The sequence below is a fragment of the Uncinocarpus reesii genome, genomic scaffold, assembly GCF_000003515.1.
Source record: "Uncinocarpus reesii 1704 scaffold_3 genomic scaffold, whole genome shotgun sequence".
Lineage (NCBI taxonomy): Eukaryota > Fungi > Ascomycota > Eurotiomycetes > Onygenales > Onygenaceae > Uncinocarpus > Uncinocarpus reesii.
Window position 1 is genome coordinate 1,527,425 of NW_003052498.1, and position 26,263 is coordinate 1,553,687.

General features: G+C 49.8%; 8 protein-coding genes across 8 annotated transcripts; 4 read left to right on the plus strand and 4 right to left on the minus strand.

The window, feature by feature from the left end:
- Positions 1–81: 81 nt before the first annotated feature.
- On the plus strand, positions 82–923 carry UREG_05298 (uncharacterized protein; the record flags this gene model as incomplete). Its single annotated transcript, XM_002584563.1, has 3 exons — positions 82–100; positions 128–283; positions 661–923. 3 exons carry the CDS (start codon positions 82–84, stop codon positions 921–923), a joined length of 438 nt encoding a protein of 145 aa, XP_002584609.1.
- A 6,069-nt stretch (positions 924–6,992) lies between these two features.
- Positions 6,993–8,520, plus strand: UREG_05299 (uncharacterized protein; the record flags this gene model as incomplete). Its single annotated transcript, XM_002584564.1, has 2 exons — positions 6,993–7,104; positions 7,265–8,520. 2 exons carry the CDS (start codon positions 6,993–6,995, stop codon positions 8,518–8,520), a joined length of 1,368 nt encoding a protein of 455 aa, XP_002584610.1.
- An 870-nt stretch (positions 8,521–9,390) lies between these two features.
- On the minus strand, positions 9,391–10,748 carry UREG_05300 (mannose-1-phosphate guanyltransferase; the record flags this gene model as incomplete). Its single annotated transcript, XM_002584565.1, has 5 exons — positions 9,391–9,410; positions 9,474–10,350; positions 10,416–10,562; positions 10,636–10,679; positions 10,730–10,748. The coding sequence occupies 5 exons, from the start codon at positions 10,746–10,748 to the stop codon at positions 9,391–9,393; spliced, it is 1,107 nt and encodes a 368-aa protein (XP_002584611.1).
- A 1,194-nt stretch (positions 10,749–11,942) lies between these two features.
- On the minus strand, positions 11,943–12,998 carry UREG_05301 (uncharacterized protein; the record flags this gene model as incomplete). The annotated part of the gene is made up of 1 exon (XM_002584566.1): positions 11,943–12,998. One exon carries the CDS (start codon positions 12,996–12,998, stop codon positions 11,943–11,945), a length of 1,056 nt encoding a protein of 351 aa, XP_002584612.1.
- Positions 12,999–13,434: 436 nt separating this feature from the next.
- Positions 13,435–16,092, plus strand: UREG_05302 (cell division protein ftsH; the record flags this gene model as incomplete). The annotated part of the gene is made up of 4 exons (XM_002584567.1): positions 13,435–13,464; positions 13,537–13,870; positions 13,921–15,650; positions 15,706–16,092. 4 exons carry the CDS (start codon positions 13,435–13,437, stop codon positions 16,090–16,092), a joined length of 2,481 nt encoding a protein of 826 aa, XP_002584613.1.
- Positions 16,093–19,555: 3,463 nt separating this feature from the next.
- UREG_05303 (uncharacterized protein) lies at positions 19,556–20,105 on the plus strand (the record flags this gene model as incomplete). Its single annotated transcript, XM_002584568.1, has 2 exons — positions 19,556–19,655; positions 19,990–20,105. 2 exons carry the CDS (start codon positions 19,556–19,558, stop codon positions 20,103–20,105), a joined length of 216 nt encoding a protein of 71 aa, XP_002584614.1.
- An 865-nt stretch (positions 20,106–20,970) lies between these two features.
- UREG_05304 (glycerol kinase) lies at positions 20,971–22,846 on the minus strand (the record flags this gene model as incomplete). The annotated part of the gene is made up of 4 exons (XM_002584569.1): positions 20,971–21,231; positions 21,288–21,454; positions 21,521–22,515; positions 22,590–22,846. The coding sequence occupies 4 exons, from the start codon at positions 22,844–22,846 to the stop codon at positions 20,971–20,973; spliced, it is 1,680 nt and encodes a 559-aa protein (XP_002584615.1).
- Positions 22,847–24,939: 2,093 nt separating this feature from the next.
- UREG_05305 (uncharacterized protein) lies at positions 24,940–25,985 on the minus strand (the record flags this gene model as incomplete). Its single annotated transcript, XM_002584570.1, has 3 exons — positions 24,940–25,353; positions 25,410–25,634; positions 25,701–25,985. The coding sequence occupies 3 exons, from the start codon at positions 25,983–25,985 to the stop codon at positions 24,940–24,942; spliced, it is 924 nt and encodes a 307-aa protein (XP_002584616.1).
- Positions 25,986–26,263: the final 278 nt, after the last annotated feature.

Below are 26,263 nucleotides of genomic sequence, written 5' to 3' on the forward strand. Positions count from 1 at the left end.
CCTGGCAAGAGCGAAAATCACGCCCTAGTCTGCATGCGGCTAGCGCCAATATCGACCGCACTAGCGTGGAACCGGCCAGACATGACCGTCCGTATCAGACGTACCATACAATGTACGTCCGTACCAGCCTGCTTCCTGGCGATACCGGCAGTCGGACAGGCGGAAGAGCCCGTATGGGATCCCTCCCGCACTAGCCCAAAACGCGCTCCATCTCCGCAGTCTCAAAGACGGGGACGGCTTGTGGAGCCAATGGCAGTGCCGCGGGGTTCTCCACTCTATCACAGTACGGCGCAGGCCTGACGGTATCGAATACCATACAGCCACCATGGTGTAATGAGATGGTCACATTTCAGCTGACTCCCCCATGCCACTCTCATGCTTCACACCTGCGGCGAGCTCCCTCTTCGCATCCTCATCCTGTCCACTCCTTCTCATTGTTTGGTCTCGCAAGGGTACTCTTGTTTAATATTAGACAATCTCCCTGGCGGCCGGCTCTTGAGGGCTTCACTTGAAAACAAAGACAGAGTGGATCTGCTCCCTGGCCCGCCCCATTGTTACAGCACCCCACGCCCACTGCTCCTCCAGATCGCATCTTGACCCCTCGATCTTGTCAACAGAGCTTGTTGTTTTGTCCGATCTATGACCTCTCCTTCAAACTAGTGGTCACAGAGTCGGCCGCACATATTCTCCTAATCAGAATGGGCGAAGAAACATATGTGAAATCTGGAACACCTCCCCCCCTTTTCACCTTGCACAGCGCTCTTTGTAGATGGCATCCGGACTTGGTAGAAATCACACTTGTCCCCCGGGCGCAGAAGAATCCGCATGGTCGTCAAGTGGTGATCCTTCCTACCCAAAGGATTCAGCGACGTCGATCATTGCACACGTCAACCAACGTCCTGGGTTTCACAGATTCCCAATGAACCCTGAGCCATATTATAGCTTCCTCTTCTCTTCAAGACGCAAATATAGGTCATTGAACGACCGACATCCAACCTCGAGGGGAAGTTGGGGCTAAATTAGAACCCCCCAGTTCGCTTAGAGCAGCAGCCAAATATGCAGGGAATGTCCTTCCCAACGACAAGATGGCTGCTCGTCGAGGCCTCCTTTTACACATTGCTGTGCAAATCAGAGTCCTCGATTGAAATCTTTCCGTATACGACCCTATTCGTTCGCGTTGCCGACGTGGCTTACAGAATTTCCAGTAGTTGCCACATGGTTTGAGAGGGAGGAAACTGGTGTAGTTCTGGTTTGTAACCCCCAAGTGTTCAGCAGCAACACGAGGTTTCGGCCCTCCCTCTTTGTTAGAGGGGCCATCAATCAGCTGTTAGCTTGGTTTGAGTATCGCAAAAGCCATCAGGTAATGGGCGAACGGTATATTCTCAGAAAAGCAAAAATAAAAGAACAAGAGTGAAAAGGCCAAAGGCAACGGTTGCAATAAGGGTTGCATAAAAGTAGCAGCTCCCTTTAGTTTCACATTTGCCGTGGAGGTGGCATGAGCTCCAAATGCCGTGCTGAATTCGGGAGAACTCTGACCTTTTTTTTGAATGGTCTGAACCAGGAGTTCAAGGCTGCAGCCGAAGTGCCATCACTCTAGATAATCGGGTGTCCCGCTGTCTAGGCGTTTCGCAGAGCTATGCAGCAGTGTGGCATCTGTCTCCGGGCGATACGCTGCTGAGCGAGAAGCATCTGAAATCGGTTCCTGGGGTACCCTCGACTGCGGGGTTAGGTTTGCTGGGCATCAGCACGTCAACCAGCGACTGCCGGGGTCATACTAATCTGATAGGATCCCGGCAGGCTGGGATGGCACTCGTGAAGTTTGGGTGAGAGAAAGAGGAAAAAGCGCTGGAACTCTGCAAACATGACAGTGTCCGTTATGTTGGGATGGACGTTGCTCATGTTACACCTGGTACCAGGCCAGCCGTAACTTATCATCCTGGCGGTACCAGTACTGCCGTACGGTTTGATTACAGTTAAGGTTGTCCCCATGTTTTTCTGTTTGGCGGACGGTTACTAGTGAGCATGAAGTGCCAAGGCGCTACGGGCTGGCCCACAACGGATCTGGCCATCAGATGGAATCAACCACCACACGCGACGAGCAGGAACGTCGTGCCTCAGCAGGATACACCTTTGCGAAAACACATAATACCAGGAAGCAGGAGATATGGCGTTGACGATCATCAGAAATTCCAAAAATCGAGATTCCGGTCATGTGTCCTACAGAAGCATGTCACCGGTGGCTTTGAGGTTCAAAGCATGTTTCAAAGCATGTGCAACAGCAAAGGATCATCTGGTACCGTTTGCCCTTAAAAAAAAAAAAAAAAAAAAAGGCCATGCTGCAGTGAACTGCAGGTGCACAAATGGCGTACCAGGCTCGAAAGCTGTGTCTCTCCAATAACCATTCAATGCCTGTCCAGTTCGCACACATAAGGCTCCAGGCCAGAGATAACGAGAATAGCTCCTCCTCTGTGTCGCATAACAAATGCGGCTGCTCCTTTTTGCTCCAAAGATCATTGTTACAGAGCTTGTCAAGTGCTACTATTCTCTCCAGGTCCATGGCACAAGAGCTTTCTCAAGCGCTCTCTCAACCTTAAATCTTGTGTTTTGGAAGATTTGCAACCTGTGTGCTCATCAGCTAGCTCTTGATAGTTTGGGAATCATCGCAAAAGCAGGATTGCAAGCCCACCCCTGATGCAATGTGGCGCTCTTTAGATACATCCATACATTTGTACAGAGTACATGTTTATACCTCCGTCTTCAAGGAGAATACACCCAGAGTGAGAAGGCTCGGTACCAACCATTATGAAACATCAACTGCGAGAAAAGAACGGCATAAAAATCAAGTTGCAGCATCCTTGCAGACACGAGTTCTGGATGCCGCTTTCAGTACCGCCAATGTATGTATTTATATCTATGGTCGCGGATGATGAAATCATAGTCAGACTTTCTTCCACGCGGATTCGGCAATCCAGACACAGAGGAAGCTTACTAGCTCAACCACGTTTTTTTGAAGCACGCCAGAAACGCCGTGCATCGGGCATATTTCAAACGAGGGGCCAAAAGGCAGTGCGTGTGTGGCGGCGCTAGCTGTTGTTACATTTATGAGTAACAGTGGGAAGAACATTGCTTTTTTCCTTGATCCCAAATTCTAATCTTCACGGATGTTCGCTGGGACTGCGCGGAAGGCAAAGGCAAGATACTTGATGCGTGCGGCTGCTATTCCCTTTTCTGGGTGCTGTCGACCCTTGTCGTCCCACGCCGCAGATCCAATCTTACAGTCGAGCTGCAGATCCAAGATGCGATCGTAAAAAAAGTCCTCGGAGGATTCGTCATTGGGCCATATCAGAGCGACATTATTATTCAGAGTCTTGCAAGGGTGCGAGCCAGATCACGCCCACCCGACCAGCCAATGGTCCAGGATGAAATTTTCTGAGAGCAGCAGCGAAAGGGAAGGGAAACGGCTTCTCTCGTTACAGGCCGTTCCGACGATCAACTAGCTCAAGTGTGTTTTCGCACTATGGGGGTTGCTGAAGTTGAATCTGCAACTAGATAAGTTGATGGATGGCTCCACTTGCGAACTGTCCAGTGCGCAAAGCACGGTCAACGAGGGGGAATTGGCCATAGCTTTCAGCAGAGCTCGCCCTTTTCTTCCAGCGCCTGGTGGGATGGGAAAAAGAAAGGATTGTGATCGCAGCGCGCTTAATGGTCGGCTAGTGCTTCGCCTGCGACATCATGAAGGGCCTAGATCAGGCGGGTCAACGGGAGCTCCGCTCGCTAAAGAGCAGATCGCGATTCCGTCTCCACCGAGATTTGATGGGCGTGGGTTGCCAATCCTCGTCGTGAGGCACGGAGCCGAGACAAGAATTGTGGCTCAGTTGGAGAGGTGTTCGGGATGTCTCCTCGGTCGATCATAGAGGGCCAAGATAAGGGTGCTCTTTTGACTCGTAAGGCATACGCAATTTCAGCGCAATCTAATTTGAATGATTCCTCAGCAAGATTCTCCGCTGCAAGAACAATTAGAGTAGAAAGGCTCGAATACGCCGGAAGATATCGGAAGTCAACCGAACACCCCGCGGCTCGGAACCCAAAACAAACGGAAAAGGAAAGGTGCGAGTCTCCGCATTCAACTGGGTTAGCGCGGGACGAGAGCGGCTATTCTCCACTCAATTAAGTTTCCCGCGGAGGATAATACTAGTGCGAACCCACTTGGCTGTATTGACCGGCTTACAAGCGGTATTGTTGTCCGAATTTCTCTGTATCTTCAAATCAAGGGATTTGGCTCAGGGTATGTGAAGAGACATTCTATCATGCCAATACTACACACCTACCAACTGAGTGGTGAAGGGCTTTCCAAGCAGCAGAATCAGGATACCCAATGATGGGTCTGGATACTCCAGGCTGGTGAGCTCCATAGTTGAAAGAGCTCTGGTCGCTCCGGGGCAACTTTGACAAGATATGCATGTCTATCAACAATCAAACTATAAAAAAAGCGGACTGCGTGGCCCACGCACAACAAGCCAAGGTGGCAGTTCCTCAATAACTTACCCACCACATATCATCAACGCGACTGGAGAGCGTTCTGTTTTTAGATCCGGCAAGCACTTTTTGGCTTCATGCTCTGTTCCTGCATTGGGATCAGACACGATGGCCCATTCAGGAACCAGCCAGCGCTCCGTCAGCGCTCAGCCAGAGCTCAGCTTGGACTCGGGACGTTGTATCGTTGGCTCATCGTGACGGCCAGGCGGCGGATTGTCACACCGTTGATGTTGGAGCTTTCGTGCACTAACGGTTGAAAGCCTTCCCTGATTGATTCTCGATTTCATAACCCGCGCGGGAAGGGGATTCGAGATTTGACGGGAGTCCGGTTTCTTCTCGAGTCGTGTCTGGACCCTGACGTGTGATCCTACCGAGCCATGTGGGAGTCCTCCAACGTTCAATCGGTGACATCTCGAAAATCGAAAGATACTTTAAAATCTCCGGGTTCATTCGCAACGTCTCACCACTGAAGAAGCTAAAAAGACGGAGAATGCAACGTCGAATAATTGCCGAGATTATTAGCTGACAAAAGAACGAGGCCTCATGGGCCTCACGTTGAAACTGCTCACCCTTTCGGCCAACTGGCTCTGTTTCTCCCTAAAAAAAGCAATTCTTCAGGCCCGGAAGTACTATCCGAACCGTGCTGAAAAGATAATAATAAGCCCGCTTAGGGTAAGATAGCAATTTGGCTCTTATCATCAGCTTCGAGGGTGCGCAGGCGACCGCTTGGTAAGCGATTACGAAGCTTGCGGCAGGGTGACAATATGCACAGTTCTCTTATCCATTAAATAAAGGGGGCTCTTTAGCGCGAAAAACTGTTGAAAAGAAACTTCATGCTGCAATTTTCTCTCTTCTCTGTTTGTGCTGAGCTTCTTTTGCGTGGCCTGCAGCAGATCATCACTCTTTGACTCTCGATAAATGTTTCAGCTACGGTATGAGACAAGAATGGGCGGTGTTGATATTCCTAAACTCTCTGGCTGTCCCCTTGCGATTGACGAGTCGGTGAGGTAACGTCCGTTATCAAAAGAAACCGCCCTTCTCCCCGCTTGTCTTGACACGGACCAAGTGTACGGCCATCAGCTTTACAATTGCCTTGAGCCATTTGACCCTCAAATTTAACCGTCCACGCATACTAGCTCACGATGGACATGCAGAATCATCTTGTCGACCGAAACAATTGCGACATGCAATTAATTATGATCCTTTACCAGGGCCGGCCTCCATTCCCCCCTGACGTGAACCGTCATGAACCTGACAGGGATATTGCATTCTGCAGGAAGGCACACCTACACAGTCGCTTGACTTTTTGAGACCCCTCTTCGGCATGAACCGAATGACGTGGACCGTGCGAGGTGGGTGAACATGGGCGACTCAGCAAGACAGCAACCAGGAAATACTGGAAGAGGGGATAAAAATATCCCGTTGTCTCGGCGCGCAAAAGAGGGTGTGAAGAAGTCGAAAAGTAAGAATGCGGGGAAGAGTTTGGGGTGACGGGGTGTTCCAGTCCGGACTCTCTTGCCTTGACACTGGGGCCCACGTCTTGTGAGCCGCGGATCTTGTATTGACTGCACCGTTTCCCGTCATATCATCCTGAAGCTGCTTCAGCTTAAGCGATGTTTTCAAACATGCGAAAATCGAAGGCCCGAGCGTCGGTGGGATGGCTTCCGCTTTTGCGTCAGGCATGGCCGAAGAATCCAGTCGGGTGAGCTCCTACTGGCCAGCTGACCGCCTTCTTATTTTTTTTTCCAGGGCAACACGCTGCACACCTCGTTGAAAGTGGAGTACAATCCAGACTTACCAGCTATAAGTCGGGCTCCAAATGCGAAATCTCAACCCCCGCGGCGTCCACAGCTAGCCAGTACGCAGTGTTATCCAAGTAGCGAGCGTTGGGACTGGCACACTCCGCATCGTGTATTCGGATAGAGAATCTGGAACGAAGATCTTCAAGGACAAATCCTGGTTCTCCCATCGCTAAATTCACCCACATGCAAGCATTATGGCGCATAATATGCTGGGAAGAGCACCGCAGAGCTTTCAACCCGGTTGGGGCATGGTAGGTGAGGGCCGGGGTAGCAGGTTGCGAGCACGCAGGTAATTTGTTATGGTGGTCTGTAGTGGTAGTAGTAGTAAAAGTTCCTTGGAATAATAGTTCGATGGTTTGCGCATCTCCAGTGGCGGCTTCCGTCATCAGATCGCATCCAGGCCAACGTATCTCATGATGCAAAGGGTCCTCCGGGAGCTGTAAACCATCACGCATCGACCCTCTCCGCAAGTCCGTGTCGCTCACCATCCTTCTCACCGACGATGTAGCGCAAGACTGGGATTCTTGATGCTGGAGGTCGACGATCGTCTCTTGGCAGTCACATGATTGCTAGAATCACGTGCCTATTTGCAAGGGAGAGCTGGATAAACTATGCCTATTTGGGAATAAGCCATGATTTCGGACTGACGAGAAGATGGAGGTGCATCTGTATTACAACCACGGCGAGGAGGAGGAGAAGAAGAAGAAGACGAAGAAGAGCGGAGACGTCAGAGCGCATCGAAAACATCCGCCTAAACACCACGGCGGTGAATCTGTTGCACGTGCTGAGAAATGGGTTCAATCGAGGAACCCAGGGGCAGTCAAGACGAGGTGACTATCTTGGTGACCGGCACGAATGGGTGCGTGCGTGCGTTCCCGCTGACTTGCATACCGCCAGCAAAGCTGACCACTGTTATAGCGGCCTAGGGCTTTCCACATGTCGTCGATTAATCGATGAATTCCTCCGTACACGACCTAAGAACCAGTCGTTGACTTTGATATTTACCACCAGAAGCACCCGGAAGAGCAATGAGACTTTAGCCAAGCTGCAAAAACATCTCCGTTCTGCCTCGCGCGATGACTTGGATAGAATTACCCTTAAACCGGAGCATGTGGACCTTTGCGATCTGCATTCTGTCCGGGCGCTGTCACGACGACTTCTCGCATCCCTTCCGAAACTCGATGCTCTCGTGCTGAATGCTGGAATCGCTGGATTCACGGGCTTGAATTGGTTTCGCGCAGTTTACATGATACTCACTGATCTGGTGCATGCGGTGACATATCCATCGTCCTACTGTTTGAGTAATACGGGGACGTTGGTGAAAAAGCAGACTCAGTTAGCTGACGAGCCTCCGCTGGGCCAGCTGTTCTGTGCAAATGTCTTTGGCCATTACATGCTCAGTCATAATCTAGTACCCCTACTCGAGAAATCCAATATTCCAGGGCGGATTATCTGGACATCAAGCGTGGAGGCGACCAGGGAAGTCTTCAATGTTTCGGATATCCAAGCGCTCAAGACTCGTCGAGCCTACGAGTCTGTGAAATATCTGATGGCTCTCCTCGCACTTACGTCGTCACTACCTAGCACCTCTCCCTGGGTCGACTCTTTCCTCTCTTCGAACAATAACCACGTCAATGGTCAGAAATCCTCGCTTCAGAATGGCAGCTCAACCTCTACTAAACCGAACATCTACGTCTGTCACCCAGCGGTCTGCGCGACTTCCATTGTGCCACTCGCCCTCCCACTCTACTACGCCATGCTCTCTGTATGCTGGGTTGCCAGGCTCCTCGGGTCCCCCTGGCATGTTTTGTCCTCATACCGCGGCGCCGCCGCCTCGGTCTGGCTGTGTCTCTCTCCGCAATCGGTGATTGACACTGCAGAAGCTGCATATACTGCCCTTGGCGGAGGCAAAGTAAAATGGGGAGCATCATGTGATCGATGGGGAAGAGAGAGCGTCGTGTGCACAGAAGTAGAAGGGTGGGGGTATGGTGGTGTCGTTGGCCCGCCGCAATTGGACGGCGATCGCGCGCGGAGGCGGAAAAGGGGAGCGACAGATTTGACAGCAGATGAGAGGGTGGAGTTTGAAGAGATGGGCAGGAAGTGTTGGAGGGAGATGGAGGAATTGAGAGTCAAATGGGATGAGTTACTGGACAGAGCAGAAGAGATGAGGGACAAGGCCTGAGGTGGAGGAAGTATAGCTCGCGTCCATCATCGCCCAGCACTTTCGGGTACCCAGGTCAAGAAGCCTGAGGTGAGAATCTAGACCTGTACTATATCATATACACTTCTCTTTTCGAAGCATTTCTTTTAGGATAATTAATTTAATTTTCGAACCTCAAAAGACTCCCTACCAGCAAGCTAGACATTTTACTTTTTTTTCAAGCTGAGGCTGTATGACAAGAGGAACTGGGCAAATGTTGGGAGAAACTCCTGAAATTGCTACTGACTGTCTGGTAATATCTCTCAGACAGCTTTTGCATATAACAGGTGGTGCTTGTAAAAACCATGGAACCACGTAATTATTCCATGGGTTAAATGAAAAATAGAAAGCTCAAGAGTTGAATAGGCAAATCCTTTTTTTTTTTTTGAAACAGAGTGATGGGGCATAGGGAAGTAATAAACTTCAAAATTGGTAGCATCTCCATCCATGAAACAAAGCAGAGGCAAACCATAAAGTGCAAATAATTAGAACTGGACTCATGAAGTGAAGAGATGGGAAGAAAATCAGCAGAGAAGAGAGCAATCCGCTCGGATAAACAAACGTATAAGAGAAAACGGTCCGCAAGATGAAAAGGAAGTAACGGCATGTACAATATGAATATGATGAAAATTGCTTGAAAAAAAAAATCATTCAAAGAAGTGAGAATCCGTGGAATACGAAAGTATGCTCGAGGCAAACACAAACACCTTCCCCGCTCTATTCCCTCGGTTTTGGTTTCTCCCAGAGCCTTGCTTTCATCAAATTATATTGGTTAGTAATTGGAATTCCAGAGAACGATTAATTGAGTCGAAGAAGCAAGATGAGGAGCGTAAATTCGGATAATTTGCGGATTTACATGATGATAGCGGGAACTGAATGCGGGTTAGTAGAGTACTTCAATGTACACGAGATGTAACGGGATTCAAGGGACATACCATCAATGTTCTGTTTGATGCTCTTGTGAGGAAGAATGGAACCACCGTTGACATAAACTTCGTCTCCAATAGTCACATCGTCACCGAGAACAGTGACGTTTTCTAATCGAGCCCACTTGCCAACCGAGCTGTTCCAGCCGATGATGCTAGATTTCACCCAGGCGTGGTCCTTGACTTTGCTGTTTTCCAGCAAGACGCATCGTTGCAATCGGACACCATCACCAACAACGACGTTAGGTCCAATGGTCACATTGGGTCCGATGCGGCAGTTTTTGCCAATCTTAGCAGTGGGATCAACCATGACGTTTCCGCCATGGACATATGGAGCAGTAGAGGGTGACAAGAGCTTGGAGTCCCGTTTTGTGAGCGAGGAGAGGTAGAGGCATGTGCCGGTCAAGAAATCCTTGGGCTGGCCAACATCCATCCAGAAGCCTTCGAGATCAAAAGAGTGGAGTTGGCCGTCCTTGCAGATAGCAGGGAAAGTCTCTTGTTCGATTGAGGTGGGGCGAAGTTCGATGCGGTTCAGGACGCTGGGGTTGAGGATGTAGATACCGGCGTTGATGCGGTTGCCAACGAATTCAACTGGCTTCTCAACAAATCGGTCGATTCGGGATGGGTGGTTTGGCTTATGGACGACGACACCGTATTTCGAGGGTTCCTCAACCTTTGTGACCACAATTGTACCTTCATTCCCATGCTTCTTGTGAAACTCAGCAAGTTCTTGGAACGGATACTCGCAAATAACGTCGGAATTGAGGACGAAGAAAGGGCTGTCGTCCTTCCCGAGGATATTCTCTGCAAGTTTCAAAGGGCCGGCAGTGCCCAGGGGTTCCGATTCAACCGAGAATTCGATTTTAACGTTGTATTCTTCTTCGTACTGCAAAACGAAAGTGATCAATGAGCGATTTGTCCGCTCGACAACATACTGAAGGCGATTCTTACCTTTTTCAGCGTAGATACCATGATATCGGGCCGATAGTTGACAGCGAGGACAATGTCCGTCACTCCCGCGGCCGCCAAGCTCTCAACTTGGTGGAGGATCATAGGGCGGTTACCAAATTCGACCAAGGGCTTGGGAAGCGTGAGAGTCTACGGTGCAGTAATCAGTGGACTGCTCCTTTCCGCCGCTTACGGCTGCTCAGGGTCAACAGGGTGGGCTCACCAATGGTCGTAGACGGGTACCGAAACCCCCGACGAGAATGAGAGCTGCATTGTCGCAAAGTCATTAGCTGAGAATATTTTCCGATAAAATTTACCAGGCTGCGTACCCTTCATGGTAGCGGATGTTGTGCGATCGAGTTTCCAAGGTTGGTTGAGGGTCGAGGAAGTGCTGGCGACGTGAGTCTGTTGTCGTGGAAGAGTCGGTGAAGGTGGAAAACGGCGAGGGAGCTAGTTAACGAGTGTAGACTTGGACAGATATGCCGGTTCGAAGCAGGATGTTGCTATGCGAGATCCGGGGCCACGATATGCTAGACAGGAGTATGATGGTGTTTAGTGATTGCAGGTCAAGAGGGAGAACAATCGAAAGTTGTCTCGAGGAGAATTAAAATCACGGAGCGAAGAAGTGGTGCGAAGGTCAGGCTGCGGCAGGATTAAGGGGAAGAGAAGCGTGCGGTCAGGTGGGCGAGGAAGGGGAAATAGGGAGCTTCGGGGAGGGACCGGGGGGCGTGGTTGGTGGGCACAATGCCGGTTCTTATTGGGGCTCGCACGGGGGCTTTAGGGGCGGCCTTTTAACTAAACAAACCTAATTAAACAGAAATCTCCCATTGAGTGGACACTGGGCGACGGGGCCCAGGCCTTAATTGCTCACTACTTGGCTTGGTACCTCGACTCCCGCTGCCTTGCCACCCAACTGCAGGTCACTCGCCAACGCGTTCTTCCCTGAAGCTTCGACGCTTCTCGGCAATTTAAAGTCAACCCTAACAGAATCCAGATCCAACAACTGACATCCGACCCATGGAAGCTCGTGCTCGTGACGGGCGTGCTCCTCAAAAGGAAACTTTGCCATTGTCTTGTTCTATTTATGATTCCTTTGTCTGAGACACATCCCGTTGGGAGCTCTTTTTCTTGTGGAGTTACTGATGGATCATCTGATTCCGCACGATCGGCAAGCAGCTGAATGATTTGATGAAGGCCGATGGACCCATTTCTTCCGCAGAGATCGAAATGCAACCGTATAATAAATTGGCCCGGCAAGCCACGTCACCACGAGAAGAGCACTCTTCCAGTGACTTATCATCATCAGATCAGGGTGTCGTGGCAGAATGACATCTCACGAAGGAGCAGGTCTTTCTAACGAAATATGCGACATTGAAAAGGCCCGCGTACCGCATTCTTTACGACAGATCACGTCTAAAACGGGTCAAAATGGAGCAGGATAGGGTTGCAATGAATGGAAACGATGAGTTTGGGGTATCAATTGTTTTTACATGACCCGGCTGACCGTGGTATATCCGCTACTGCGCAGTATTATTGACTATCTGGTGGAAGCAGCATGGTTCCTGCTGGCCTCGGGATCAACAGAGAGCCGTTCGCATTCTCGTTGGAAGCCGCTCCAGGAGTGACAAAATTTCGAATCCACCGTCTGACCCTACGTACCTTCATGGCCTGGGGGTGAGATCTCTTCGCTTCTCCTAGACCGCCAGCCGTGCTCTCATCGATGCCCGTCGACGAGATAATCTCGCGATCCAAAACATCAATCTTGGTCATGTTTTGGCGTAAACTCTGCCCGTATACTTGCCCACGAAAAGAGGCCAGAGCTATGGAACGCAGGAGAATAACGTCGCGCAGCTGCAGGGCTTTCAAAGACTCTTCAAGCGACTTTGAGGGCACGACCATAGCATGCTCATTCGACGGTGGTACCCAGCAACTCACGCGAAACCCAGATTTTGTTTCGTCCCCGACCAATAATTCCACGACATCCATTTCACGGCCCCAGCGCGTTCGAACACGGCGTCGAGGAGGTATGCTGATGATGGCAACAATCAGGTTCACGAGCACGGTCCGTGGGGCTACCGACTGCAGATACGTTGCGCTGGGAATATCTTCGACATCGCTCAAGTGGCCCTGAACACGCTGTACGTCGGGGGATGTTCCGTCATGCTGAGATAAAGGCAATTTCGACGTCGAATCATCATGGCTTTCATCACCGAAACTCCCAGTAAGGTCTGAATCATCCGTAAATGACTTGGTGGCGCTAGTGAAGGAACGGTGGATTCCTTCGTGCAAAGCGAACGACTGATCGTAGAATTCGGACAATGCAGTTTCATCTGCGTCCAGGCTCACTGGCTCACCGCTGTATCTTTGAATTGTGTCCATTGCAAAGAACGATGCCCCTTCCGTCGTAGACTTGAAAACGGGAGCTTGCACCGGTGCCAGCGATCTCCATCGCACCAGGGAACCCCGTTCCTCTGACGGCCTGCGTTGGTAAAACGGCGGCAATGGCGGCTGGAGGAGCTCCGATTCATCCCAGTTGAGAGCACTTCGCGGCGGAAGCCCGGTCAAGACAATCAGCTTGTGCGCCATATTGCTGTGCACAGTCTGCACACCAGAGGCGGGACTGGCAAGGAGACTTCGAAGCACTGCGGCATTAGAGATGAGACAAAAGCAGCCTGTTTAGTCGTCCATGGTCACTTTCCAACGTACATGCCCCTACAATATCAAAGCGACGCTGCCCGTCCTCGCGGCGCTTGGGGAGAATAGGTTGAAATGGGACCAAAGCGCAATGATGGTGACTAAGCAGCGGTGGCAATTGGCTTTGTCATGATTCGCCGCCTTCGGGCGTTCTTTTCAATCGTTCAACGAAGCCGAGCTGCTGAACTGCTCGACGAGCGACAATGGACACTGGAAGTTCTACCTGTTGGCAGGTCTATGTTGTGATTGATTAATCGATCTTTGTTTGGCCCGATACTGTTGTTGACAAGAGCCCTTACACTCGTCCAGCCGTGAGGCTCCTCCGGCCATGGCTTTCCAGACACCTGTCTCCCTTCCCGTAAGCTTCTTCATTGAGGTCGTTGCTGATGCTTTGTTGTTACGATACTGACAGATTTCTGGGAATCAATAGAATGTTGCAAGTGTAACGTCTGAGTTATGGCCATCCGTGTCAAATGCGGTCTCTGCCCCGTGGAGATGTCTTGTCCGCCCGTCCTCGCCCCGCTCGCCTCGCGCTCAGAATCATCGCGAATCGGATAGCACGTTCCATAATGAGAGATCTAGTGATGTACGTGGTATATATCCATTCGGTCTCTGTCGCAAGCCCACTCACAATCGGTTTCAGGCCCGTTCTCGTTCGTCCCTCGTCGAATCCCTTGGGAGGATTCCCGTCGATACGTTGAGACTGGCGGCGGAGCAAAATTTAGCTATACGTCAAGTATCATCGTCCAATTTGCTATCCCAAGGTATGTAGGTTCAATAGTATACACAACTTTTTCTAACGTCTTTTGAGCAGTAACTCCCAGGCGCATGTGGACTGTTCAAGCCTTTGCCAATCCTCGCAACCCAACTTCGACACGTCACTATTCCACACTCTCCAGCTTTCAGCTGAATAGACCAAGTCCCATTCCAAAGTTGAAAGATTTCTCACGGTCGCAGCAACAAAGATTCCTGTTCGGTGGCCCTTCTCAAAACACACTTCGGTACATCGAACAAAATGCGAACAATAATCCGACAAGTGCAGTGTCTCAAAACGCTTTCTATTCTGCGCTGCTTCGAGCCAAGATGCCAGCCATATTGATCGAACGTTATCAGAGTGGAAGTTTTGCCAGCAATGCTCAGTCTGCTCAACTTTATATGAAAGCCCTGCAGCAAATGGGTGCGCCATCAGGCGCCGTGCAAGGGCAAAGCCAGGTTACCTCTCACGAAAACTTGAATCCCGACCAAGTGCAAGCCATCGGACAGGCTGTTGCTGCGCGAACGCATGGAGGCCAAGTTGGAATGGCCACCAAACCCAACGGGACTGGGGCGAAAGATGCACCAATTTATGTTGTGGTAGAAGAGTCAACAGGAAGTCAGGTTTTTAGATGGATCAAGTTCTTCCTCTATTTTGGCTTCATTTGCTACTTCTCCCTGGTAATGGTCAGCTTCCTGGTCGAGACAACGGGTATTTTGAAGAACGTTCGTGGAACTCAAAACAACCAAGCTCAGCCACAACACCAAAAGGTTCGATTTAGTGATGTGCATGGGTGTGACGAAGCCAAGGATGAGTTGCAAGAGCTGGTTGAATTCTTGTCAAATCCTGAGCGCTTTTCTTCTCTTGGCGGCAAGCTTCCAAAAGGTGTCTTGCTCGTTGGTCCTCCTGGAACAGGTAAAACGTTACTTGCCCGCGCCGTTGCCGGCGAAGCCGGCGTTCCATTCTTCTATATGTCTGGATCTGAATTCGATGAGATTTATGTTGGTGTTGGTGCCAAACGTGTTCGCGAGCTATTCAATCAAGCTCGAGGCAAGGCTCCTGCCATCATCTTTATCGACGAACTGGATGCTATCGGCGCGAAGAGGAACGAAAGGGATGCCGCTTATGTTAAGCAAACGCTGAACCAGCTGCTGACCGAGCTTGATGGTTTCTCTCAAAGCAGCGGCGTCATTATCTTAGCAGCCACTAACTATCCCCAACTACTCGACAAGGCGCTTACACGACCTGGGCGATTTGATCGTAAGGTTGTGGTCGGTCTCCCAGATGTTCGAGGTCGCGTTGATATTTTGAAGCATCACATGAAGAACGTGCAGATTAGCACAGACGTCGATGCCGCCGTCATCGCTCGTGGGACTTCTGGGTTCTCAGGTGCAGATTTGGAGAATCTTGTCAACCAGGCTGCTGTTCATGCTAGCAGGCATAAGAAACAGAAAGTTGGCCCCCTAGACTTTGACTGGGCTAAGGACAAGATCATCATGGGAGCGGAAGCTCGCAGCAGAGTTCTGAGAGATGAAGAGAAGCTTTTGACTGCTTACCACGAGGCGGGCCATGCGTTGGTTGCGTACTTTAACCCAGCAGCCATGCCGTTATACAAGATCACTATAGTGCCCAGAGGAATGTCCCTAGGTGTCACTCATTTTCTTCCGGAGATGGACATTTATTCAAAGAACTACACCGAGTACCTTGCCGATATCGATGTTTCCATGGGTGGTAAGGCCGCTGAAGAGCTTGTGTTTGGACCCGAGAATGTTACTAGTGGAAGTGCAGCAGTAAGCTTCATCTTTCTTTTCGCGAACTGACTTGTGCTGACATAATTCTGCCCAGGATCTTCGAAACGCTACCGAAACCGCCTTCTCGATGGTAACGCAGATGGGTTATTCGAAGAAGCTTGGAAATGTCGACCTCAGCTTTAATTATGATGCCTTATCATCCGAAACAAAACAGGAAATTGAAGCCGAAGTTCGACGCATCGTGGACGAAGCTAGCAGCCGCGCAAAGGTCATTCTAAAAGAGCGCCGAAAAGAGCTTGAACTGGTCTCCAAAGCTCTCTTGGAGTACGAGACCCTGACTAAGGAGGAGATGGAAAAAGTAATACGCGGAGAGAAATTGGACAAGCTTGAGGCATCGCCAAAAGCACCGATAATCCTTCCCGAAGGGTTGATCACACCAGGATTGAGCCCGCCTGCGGGGGAGAAGGCTGCGTCAAAATAGAATGGCCTTTTCTTTTGGTGCTTCGGCCTCTGTTGCACAGCATCTGTTTCTTTAGCATCCATCGTCTCCCAACTCACTGATTGCATCCTTACTCCTTCACTTTTCCTTTTCTCCCCAATTTGAGTCAATCCATTGGTTCTTGAAGGGAGTGAATAGCCCCGGCAATATAACCAGTGTTTTCCGATGCTAACCCTCGTCGAGGTCTGGTCGAGATTCACGCTTAGTTTCCTACCACTCTTGGGACAAACCGTGCCAATCTCTAGCGGATTCGACGCGGTTTTTCGTGATCGAACACTTACTCTCGATTTCTACTTGAAAGGAAAAAGCCGTCAACGCAATAGAATAGTATGAGATATCCATACGGAATTTTTATTTTTTTTTTATTTTTTCTTAATTTGTTTTTCGGCTAAATTTGAAGGTCGCTCCCGTGCTTTACCGTTTTGCATAGCCATTCTGTGCTTTTTGTACTTCTAGGCTTAGGTTTTGTTTTTTTCCCTCTGCATACGTGCATAAGGAGCAATGGCATGTGTCCACTTTGAATCTTCTCGTACATATGCCCGCGCTGACCATGATATCTTTGCGCTTCTTCTTCTTCTTCTTGTACCATGACTACAGGTCACATTGTACCTTATGCAGTGACCTTGAATCACGTTTGTCTCAAACAGCCGTTCCTCATCCCAATGCGCAGCATCTATGACCAACGTCTACGCACACATACCTACCTGCCTACTCCATCCATGCTCACATATTGCTCACAAACTATCCCTCCCTCATACCCAGCAACTTATCTCTTGCCAAACCTGCAAGCAGATCAACACGTCTAGACATCCCGGGCCATGCATGCAACACATGAGGTATGTCATGCATGAACAGCGGGCTTTTTCAAACATGCAGAACACAACAGGCAACGGTGGAGTGCCCTGCTTTTGGGTTCATGCATGTATGTCTTTCTTGCTTTTTTCTTTTTTTTTTCCTTTTCCCTTTTCTCCGTGGGCGGTTTGTAAAGGGGCATTGGGGCGTGCGTGTATGTATGGGGGGGGGATCTTACCTTTTGCCCTTTTTTGATGTTTGCGAGGTCTGTGCGTGATGGGTATCAGTTGGCTTATTCTATTGAATGGAAGTATAGATTACATATCTTGGGGTCTTTGTATGGGACAGTATACCCTGGGGCTGGGTTCTTGTGAAGATAAACAGAATGTCAGGTTTCCCGACATCGAGTACTCCGTAGGAAACAGAAATCGAACCTCTTTTCGCATTCTCTCGAAGCATAGCCGCCTTCAGTATCTGACATATCAGGTGAGCTGGTTGATAGCTCATATTTACATTTGAGAAAGGAACCGGGAGAAATCCTCCTGCATCAGCTATGCCCCAGACAAGAGTCAGATACCCAAGAAACTCCCGCGTGTGACGGGAAGGTGAGCAACTCTGCTAGGCTTGGGGAAGAAAATGTGGAGACATTCAAGGGCTTGGGAGGGGGGTGTATGTGGAGGGAGAAACGCCCGTGCAAGGAGCGAGGGATGTCGCAAAATTGAGTCCTTCTCAGCTTTGCAGCAGAATCAACTGAGGAAAAGGCTGCCGTCAAGCAACGTCTAGATCGCCAGGCTGCGAGGGGTGGATGGGGCTGCGGACTCTCGAATTATCTTGATATCTGAGTGGTTGCTTCAAGCGCCTCCAACGCCGCAAATTCCCGAGATATAATCGTCAACGATTCCTGAAGAACAATTTGCTGCCTCATTGAACCATGTCATCTAGTATTTTCTTGGGGCGTCGCAACCTCCCTCAACTAACAGTCTAGATCAAGTCCATGCGCACAAAAAAGATCTGCTGGCCTTCACGCAAATCATTAACTGGTCCGTTTCAATATCAGAGTTCCACCAGGACAAGCACGCCCGGCAGATTGAACTAGAAAACGCAAGTCAGAGCACGCACAGCCTAGCGCGCGGGGGATGGGCGCACCACTTCCCCATGCTAGACGCTTAACGGGCGGCTGCACCACTGAGCAATCCGGCCTGTTCTTGTTTTTTTTTGTGTGTAGCTAGGGCTATACAAGGAAAGAGTGAAAGAAGACATGGGGCCGTCATAGCGTGTGTAGATCGTGATTTTCCTAGCCTTTCGGAGGGAAAACGGCTGTTGAAATTTGGGGGATGGATGTCTGTAAAAGCAAAATGGCATGCATCTGCATCTAACCTGGAAGAAAACATGAATACGTGCATAGGCTGGGGTTACACCCGCACCCTTCTCTGACTATGGGGTTTCTGCTGCAAATGGCTCGGGTCCGAACCAGGGGAAGTATGAGAGTCTCCGTATACGAACATCACTAGGGTCTAGAGACGAAACTGGACATGTCATAGCAAGATTGCAATTATTGCATATCTCGGGCAGGATGACGAAGGGACTAGAAACTCGAGAGGGTAAATTTATCTGGGATTGGTTTTGTGAGCACGGCTCTCCCGAGATCAAGGGGGACAGCCCCCCGTGGCGTGAGGGTTGCATGGCGCTGCAACAGCAAAAAACAGAGACGATTCCGCGTGCCTCAATTAAAAGTCGACTGTGGAACCTCAAGACAGTGGAGGGGTATATGCAGCAGAGATGGAAATGTCACTTGTCATTAATAAAAAACCCAAAATGGCCGGCGAGCGAATAAAAAACCCAGATGAAAGAAAGGGAGAAAAAGAAAAGATAGTCTGGTGCTCCGTTATCATGCTTGATTAGTCCAAAAAGAACGATCAAAATACCAACCCCAAAAATCCCATAACATGTTGTAACTTTTCATTTGAAGAAAAATATCAGGCATTTTTTTCTTCCCAAAACCATCACAACCGTTGTCAAGCAAGACCAGCTGAAGCGGAATGATTGGATGCATAGAAACGGAGACATCAGGCGCCTGTTGCCACTAAAATCTATCGATTTGGATCAAGGTTCTTGGCTCAACTTTCACATAACGTACAAAATCGTTCATATCCGAGGGTATCCGTGTTCGAGTCGTCGATGTGAGTTCAAAGATGCAATCGGGTTCCTTACATCTGAAAGAGGGACGAGAGGTGGAGGAGGGAACCCGTTGTGGAGCAGTGACAGGGCAAAAGTATGCGGGACGGAATCCCCGCAGACGTTGAGTTTCTGCGGTGGCTGGATCGATATGTTATTGTCAAGAAGAAGACGAGGATTTTTTTTTGCAGTCCCCTGGCGAAAACGTGAGCATAGGCCTCAGAATCGAAAAACGAACCATTTAACGGGAAGGGAAAATAAGCAAAGGTCATTGCGGGATAGGTGACATCGAGGGTAGATAACGAAGGAGGGGTTTCTAGTACCACAGTCATCCGGCCGTGTTTCCCTAAGTCGCAAATATCAGTTAGGATAGACCTTTTTGAGGGAGAAGAGGCCCATACCGTCCAACCACGTTTGGCGAACATCTCTGCTGCGTTTGCTGATACTTGATACACCATGCCTTCACAAGAAAACGAACATGGCCGCATTTGTACTCGACTTCGGTGTAGTCGCACATTTTCGCCACTTCAATCTTGAGTATCAACGGTTGATAAAAGGGGTCGAGTCAAGTTTTGAAGGTAAGCAAGGGGGTTGTATCATTCTTGTAGGTTGAAAATCCAGACCTTTTTCAAGTCCAGGGAGGCGGATGAGGCAATTGCAAAGTAATAAATCATTCGCCATGCGAGGTGTGCTGTTTCGTGTACAAAAAAAGTCTCTATATATGTATGTACCTCCAAGCACGTAGCTGACGTTCCCATCCATCAAGAAAATAAGGGTCGGTAGGCTCGTCAAGCCTGTGCACTGACCGGGATAGGAGTTGCCTCATGTTATCTAAAATTGAGTCTCCGGCATTGTGGGAAATAGGGCCAAGTAGATCTATAGTTAGCATGGATAATATTCTTCTCAGCGTAGACCGAAGCATCCATTTCCGGCATCCACGGCACAATTCCACTCCAGTCGGAACTGGCTCGATCTTCCAGTTGGACAACGGAGCTGAGGCCCAAATGGCGCAATTCCCGGGTAAATAAGACCGTGTATATTGTCCCGGATAACATCATTCGCGCATGGCCAGGTCACAGTGGAATGCTTGATCAACGGAGGATCGTGGCAATTAAAATAACTTTGGCCTTGGGGCTCCAGGGTCCCTGGAGCCAATGGTGATGTGCTCGGGAAATAATCCCTAGTCCCGGTCGAAAGCTGCCAGTGAGACTTGTATGCTCCGGAATTCCTTGCTCTGCTGGGATCAAGATAACTCCGCATCTGCCACGACGTCTTCGAAGCCGGTGAAAAGGACAAGATGCTGCTGGAGATGCTCTGTCTGGTTTGAAACTGGGAGGGAGCTTCCTGCACTAGGCCAGTTGAAAACTTCCTAATGCCCGTCTCCCCACTGTCAATGTGGCCAATGTCAACTGCATTTTGTCGATTCGGAGTTCCACTCACCCACTCACCGTGAGACAAATCATGGAAAGCTGCGTCAAAGGGCACTGTGGTGAGCAAGTTTGGACAGCGGGATGGCCTTACCAATATTCAGACCAGGGCTTCCATTTGGAATCCAAAACTTAACAGGTACATTGGGAAGAAAGAAAAGGGATTATACAGAAACAGGGAATCAGTGATTGAACAGTGCAGCGCCACAGCATGATGGCGATCCAGCCATTGCTCAACTCCAAATCAGAAAAAGAAAGACAAAAGCCAGGATTAGTTAGTCAGTTAGGCATGCCATGCAAAATTACAGGGCTCCAACACCATAGACCACGAACAATGCTCTCAAAAAAAAAAAATCTATACAGGAGAAGACATATTTAAAACAAAAATGGTATCCAAAAGGCCTGCTTGATCCAATGATAAGATAAACTGAGTCGCTAACCGTGAAATATCCCTTATCTAGGAATATCAGATTGCATTGATTTCTTCAGTCTCAAGCCACCCCTGAGACATCTTGACGGCTTTCGACCACTGGCGGTACATTCTGGCGCTCTCTGCCTCGGTGATTTGCGCTTCGAATACGGTCCTGTTTGATTTATTCATCCCCTCTAGCTCGTCGAGGTCACGCCACACGCCAACGGCAAGCCCTGCTGCAATGGCTGCGCCTAATGCGGTGACCTCGCTCATGGGCGGCCGTTCGACAGGGATACGGATTATATTTGCTTGGGACTAAGGATGACATACATTAGTTGCCGCAGTTAGTGAACGGGATGGGCGTCACGCACCTGCATGCAGATGTCCGAGTTACTCAGTCCTCCATCAACCGCCAAGTCAGAAAGCTTCTGGCCACTGTCGCGTTCCATAGCCTCCAGGATGGCTTTTGTTTGGAAACAAACGGCTTCAAGTGTTGCCCGGGTTATATGGCCTTTCTGAGTGTGATGTGTTATCCCAACTTCGAACATGTCAGCCAGTTCAGCACCCAAAACCGCGCATCAATCAATCGAGCATATACACGTACATATTGTTCCTTTTGCGTCATCAACCCAATACGGCGCGAAGAGGCCACTGAAGGCGGTGACAAAGATACAGCCGCCATTATCTGGTACGGTGGCTGCTTCCTCGTCGACCTTTCTCGAGTCACGGAAGAAATCCAGGTTGTTCATCAAGAACGAGACGCCGCTGCCAGCAACGGCGACGCTTCCCTCCAACGCATATACTGGCTTTTGGTCGGCGCTCAATTGGAAAGCGACAGTTGCCAGGAGCCCATGTTTCGAGATCACGGGCGTTTCACCTACATTATACAGCAGAAAACATCCCGTTCCATAGGTGTTTTTTGCTCTGCCTGGAGTCAATGCACCATGGCCCACCAACGAAGCCGATTGATCACCAAGGCAGCTGGTTATCCGGATCCCTTGGAGGGGCCCGTCTGCTAAGGATCCAAAAGCAGAGGCATCTGAAGATGGGACGATCTTCGGAAGTTTCAATTTGGACTTATCGAGATCGAAGAATTTGAGCAACCAATCATCATATTGAAGTGTATGCAGGTTGGCAAACATGGTCCTTGATGCATTCGTGATATCAGTAACGAAGACATTCTTCTTCTTGCCGCCGTTGAGGTTGTACAGCAGCCAAGTATCGACGGTCCCAAAGGCAAGTCGGCCCGCGTCATACGCTTCTTTGACCTCCTTCGAATTTCGGAGAAGCCAAGCCAGTTTTACGGAGGATGGATACGTGGATAGAGGCAGACCACATTTTTCTTGAAGCTGGTCGGCACCTTCTTTTGCCTTCAACTCCCGAACCAACGAAGTGGTGCGGGTATCGGGCCATGCAATTGCGCTATGGAGGGGTTCCCCAGTCTCCCAATCCCATACGACTGTTGTTTCGCGCTGGTTGGTGATGCCCAAGGCTTGGATATCGGAGACTGAGTGGCCCAGGTTCACAAATGTTTTCTTTGCCTGGGCTATACAAGACTCGACGGATGAAACAATCTCTCTTGGGTCCTGCTCATGCCACCTAGAAACAAAGGCAGTTCAACGTCAGTGCTGAAGAGAGCTAACCTTGGCTGTTGTCTATGGACTGGTGCTTACCCGGGGTATTTATGCAAGCGTCTCAGCTCTGTCTGATACGAAGCAACGAGGGTGCCTTTATTGTCAAATATAATGAATCGCGTGCTAGTTGTTCCCTGATCGATAGCACCAACAAACCGACGTTGAGGCTTTGTGGTATCGGCTAAGAAAGGCCCGCGGGCCGGGGCCGGCTGGCTAGCTTTAGAGCAGTCGATGTCACGGCCGACCTGATTAAAAACGGGGATTGCAGTGGCTTCAGTCATTCCCAAGTCGCCCATTACCCTGCAGAATCTGATATTTAAATTTGCTATTACAATGCGAATTGCTCTGGTCTAGTGTGTGGGCTGGAGGTCGAGGTGATGGCCTCGGAGACTGAAAACCGAGCTTCCGGGACTTTGGACGCAAACGTAGGATGTAGACTTAGCCAGCAGGTTGAGACGAGAAGAGCGTAAGAGGTCAAATTAGGGGGACAGGATACAGGTGGGCAAGCAATTGGGAAAAAGGGTTCTGAGGGAGCAGATTTCGGCCCAGGAGAGACGACTATAGTATTATACAAGACTTCCACTGCTCGACCCATAGTATGCTCGGTCGTCATGTGCGCATCTTGGTGGGGAGTCGTCAACTGCGGGGCATCAACTTGGTTGCTGGTAAGGTTACGTAGCGTCCATCCTGCTCTTTGATTTCTCTGTCTCGGTTGATAACTCGTGCTTCACAGGGCGCCAGAGCATAATTAGCTCTCTCTCGGCTTTGCTTACAGACGACTATCCAACGCCCTTCTCTCGCAGCACGCGCAAGACTCGACACCGCGCATCCTCACCCAGGCGCCGAACACCAGGTGTCGAACGTGCGTCCATGTGCAGTGACGCGACCCGCGGGTTGGATGGCAAACCGGGTTTTGAGTTGCTGTTCATGCAGGTCCTCTGCTTGCATTAGTCGCACAATGAGTCCCGCAGCCTTAGTTTCTCATGCATCACAAATGGCGCCCCCTCCCGAAGCTTGTGGCACCGTTGCACGGCCAGCTCCTTGGGATATCAAGCTATCGATGGGCTACGGGACTAAATAAGAAAGTCGCCCGGGCAACACTGAAGGTCACCCTTCACACTGACGGTGGTTTCCCCCATTTCACCGTCCTGAAGAGAGGGCAAAACGGTAACTAACATAAGAAACACGAAAAGGCTAGGCTTTCCCTACGGACAAGCTTCGATTGTTTTAATCTTTCGAACAACCTTAAAAAACCCTTCGAGAAAAGCAAGATTGAGCTGGCCGAGCTTCCCTTGAGGAAACTATCCCGAGGCTCATCGCCTCCGCCCCTCCGTTCTCGCCAGCTCTCGATTGCGGAGAAAGGAAGCGAAATGGGACGAAAGAAGAGAAAAAATTTTTGCCATCAGTGAGACCTCTTGACCCACGGATCCAACGTCTGGATTACCAAAGGAGAATGACCACATAACGGGCTTGAACAGGCTGGGCAATCAGCTGCACCCAGCCGGATTGCGCAATCTTTTTCGCTTCTCTCCTATCTGTCAGTTTCCCCTGATATGCCCAGATATGTAAGTAGTGAAGAAAGGGGGCGAGATTGCGATTCTGTCATCACTTCTGCCTGAGTGACCTCGCTGAGCAACCTCGACAGACAACATGTCCACGCAGAAGTCCATTGGAGCAGTTGTTGTTATTTACTTAACTACCTCCAAAGTTTGAAGAAAGTTGAAAGCGCTAACTAATGCGAGTCACCTCCTGGAAAAAAGGATGACTGGCATGCAATCCGTGATTGACATAGGCTAACTTAATATTTTCAAAACATCGATGATCTTAGCCAGGTTATTTTTAGAAGGGATTTTCTCTCCACAAGATGGGTTCTTTCTAGGGCAAATCATCGTTATTTTGTTTCCAGAGTCCGCGTTGCAGAACTGGAGATAAAAACCTAGATGTGCATCTGGACTACAAGTGCTGATATTCTGGACAAAACATACTCCGTACAAAACCTAAAGAGTGGTTTTACTTACCGCTAATGCAAGCATTTTTGGAACCCAGCCTTCTTGTCTCCTGATGCTTGCATTGCGCCTTCGATCAATCAGTTGGTCGGGTTTGTGGCGGGTGTTGTTCGGAAGGGAGCGGCCGAGGATGGTGCCACCGTTGGCTAGAAAATATATATGGAAAAACTCCGCAATTTTCATGGGGAGCCAAGATTGATGATTCTTGCTGACAGTATTTACATGAAATTGAACAAATGGAATGATTATTGCGATTGCAAAGTTCAAAGGAAACGACCCTGGCTAATCTACAGATACCTCAAGGACTGATCAACATTACCCCAAGACACAACCACTACTGCTGACGATAATGCAACTTTTTCGGTCCTTACCCTGCGCTCCGTTTATTGTTCCTTGCTTTCGGCCTCTTTAGCGGCCTCGGCCTCGTTCTTCCACTGAACTGCTCTCAAAGCCTTGACCTTATCAGCGACACCGTGCTTGGAGTCGTAGTGGGATGCCAATTGCTCCCGTCCGATAAGACTGGCAACAATACTGGCACCCACAACAAAAGTAAGGACGAAGCGGTACATGTGGTACCACGGTGGGGTCCATCCCTTGACGGCCGCGCGGGCATCGCTATAGTACAAGAAAGTGAACGCGCAGAATTGAGTGATCAACGCATATTCTGCAGGTAAAAGGAGCGTGGGCCAAGCGACGGCTGGGGCAATAACTCCGGTTGCATAGCGTTTGTAGCCAACCTTGCCGCCGTATCCGGCCCATTCCAGACCCCAGTGGACAGCACCAAGGAAGGAGAGGATCTATCAAAGTTGGCAAATATTCGATACTCCGCGTGAAGGTAGAATGGTCAACATACCACAGCACCGTATCCAATCTGGAGGGGCTCAATGACGTTCATGAGCAGCTCAGCGCTTTCGCCCGAAATGAACTTGCCGCTGCCGGTTGTCAAAGCGTTGTTCATTTCCCATGAAAGGTAGACCGTCTGGAGGGAGGTTGCAAGGTATGGCATAACACCAGCCAAACCGAGATAGAGAGCTTCCTTCGGGACATCCTTCAAACTAAATGTCTCTTTGATGATTTTCTAGAATCCACATATCACAATGGTTATTAACAGTACCTAACAAACAACGACCATTGGGATGCTCACGGCGTCGTTCTTCACACCAGCCATCATGTCAATATCTGGATCCTCAACAAGCTCGGTTCCCAGCTTCTTGTCGGAGGTTGAAGCATATCGAACCAAAGCGGTGGTAACCGGCTTCCGGGTAGCCAAGGCCAGAGTCGACGGACGAGCAAAGGGCGATTGGCGGGCCGAAACTGTGAATTGCGACTTGAAAACAGTATTCGTCAAGACAGAGCGGGTTATCGAGGCATTGACGGCGGATGGGCTCGCTCGAAAGAGGGAGCGGGCGGCGGCTGCTCGGTAAAACATGGTGGGCTGTGGAGGATTGTGCGAGAAGTGGTTGGAAGGAACGGGAGTCTCAATGGGGTGCAGAAAGCCACAGTCCACCCAATTGGTTCCAACTATCAAGGAAGACGGCTTTTGGAAGAGGGGAGATGGGAGGAGTGCGAGCACCGCGATGTATTCGTGAGCAACAATGCAACCAGTCGTTCACAAGAGGTGGTCATGAATCGAGTCTTGGTCAAAGATTTGGCTGGTAGTCACGCCAAGACTGCGTATTACCTAAGCATCTCCGACGTGGCTTAGAT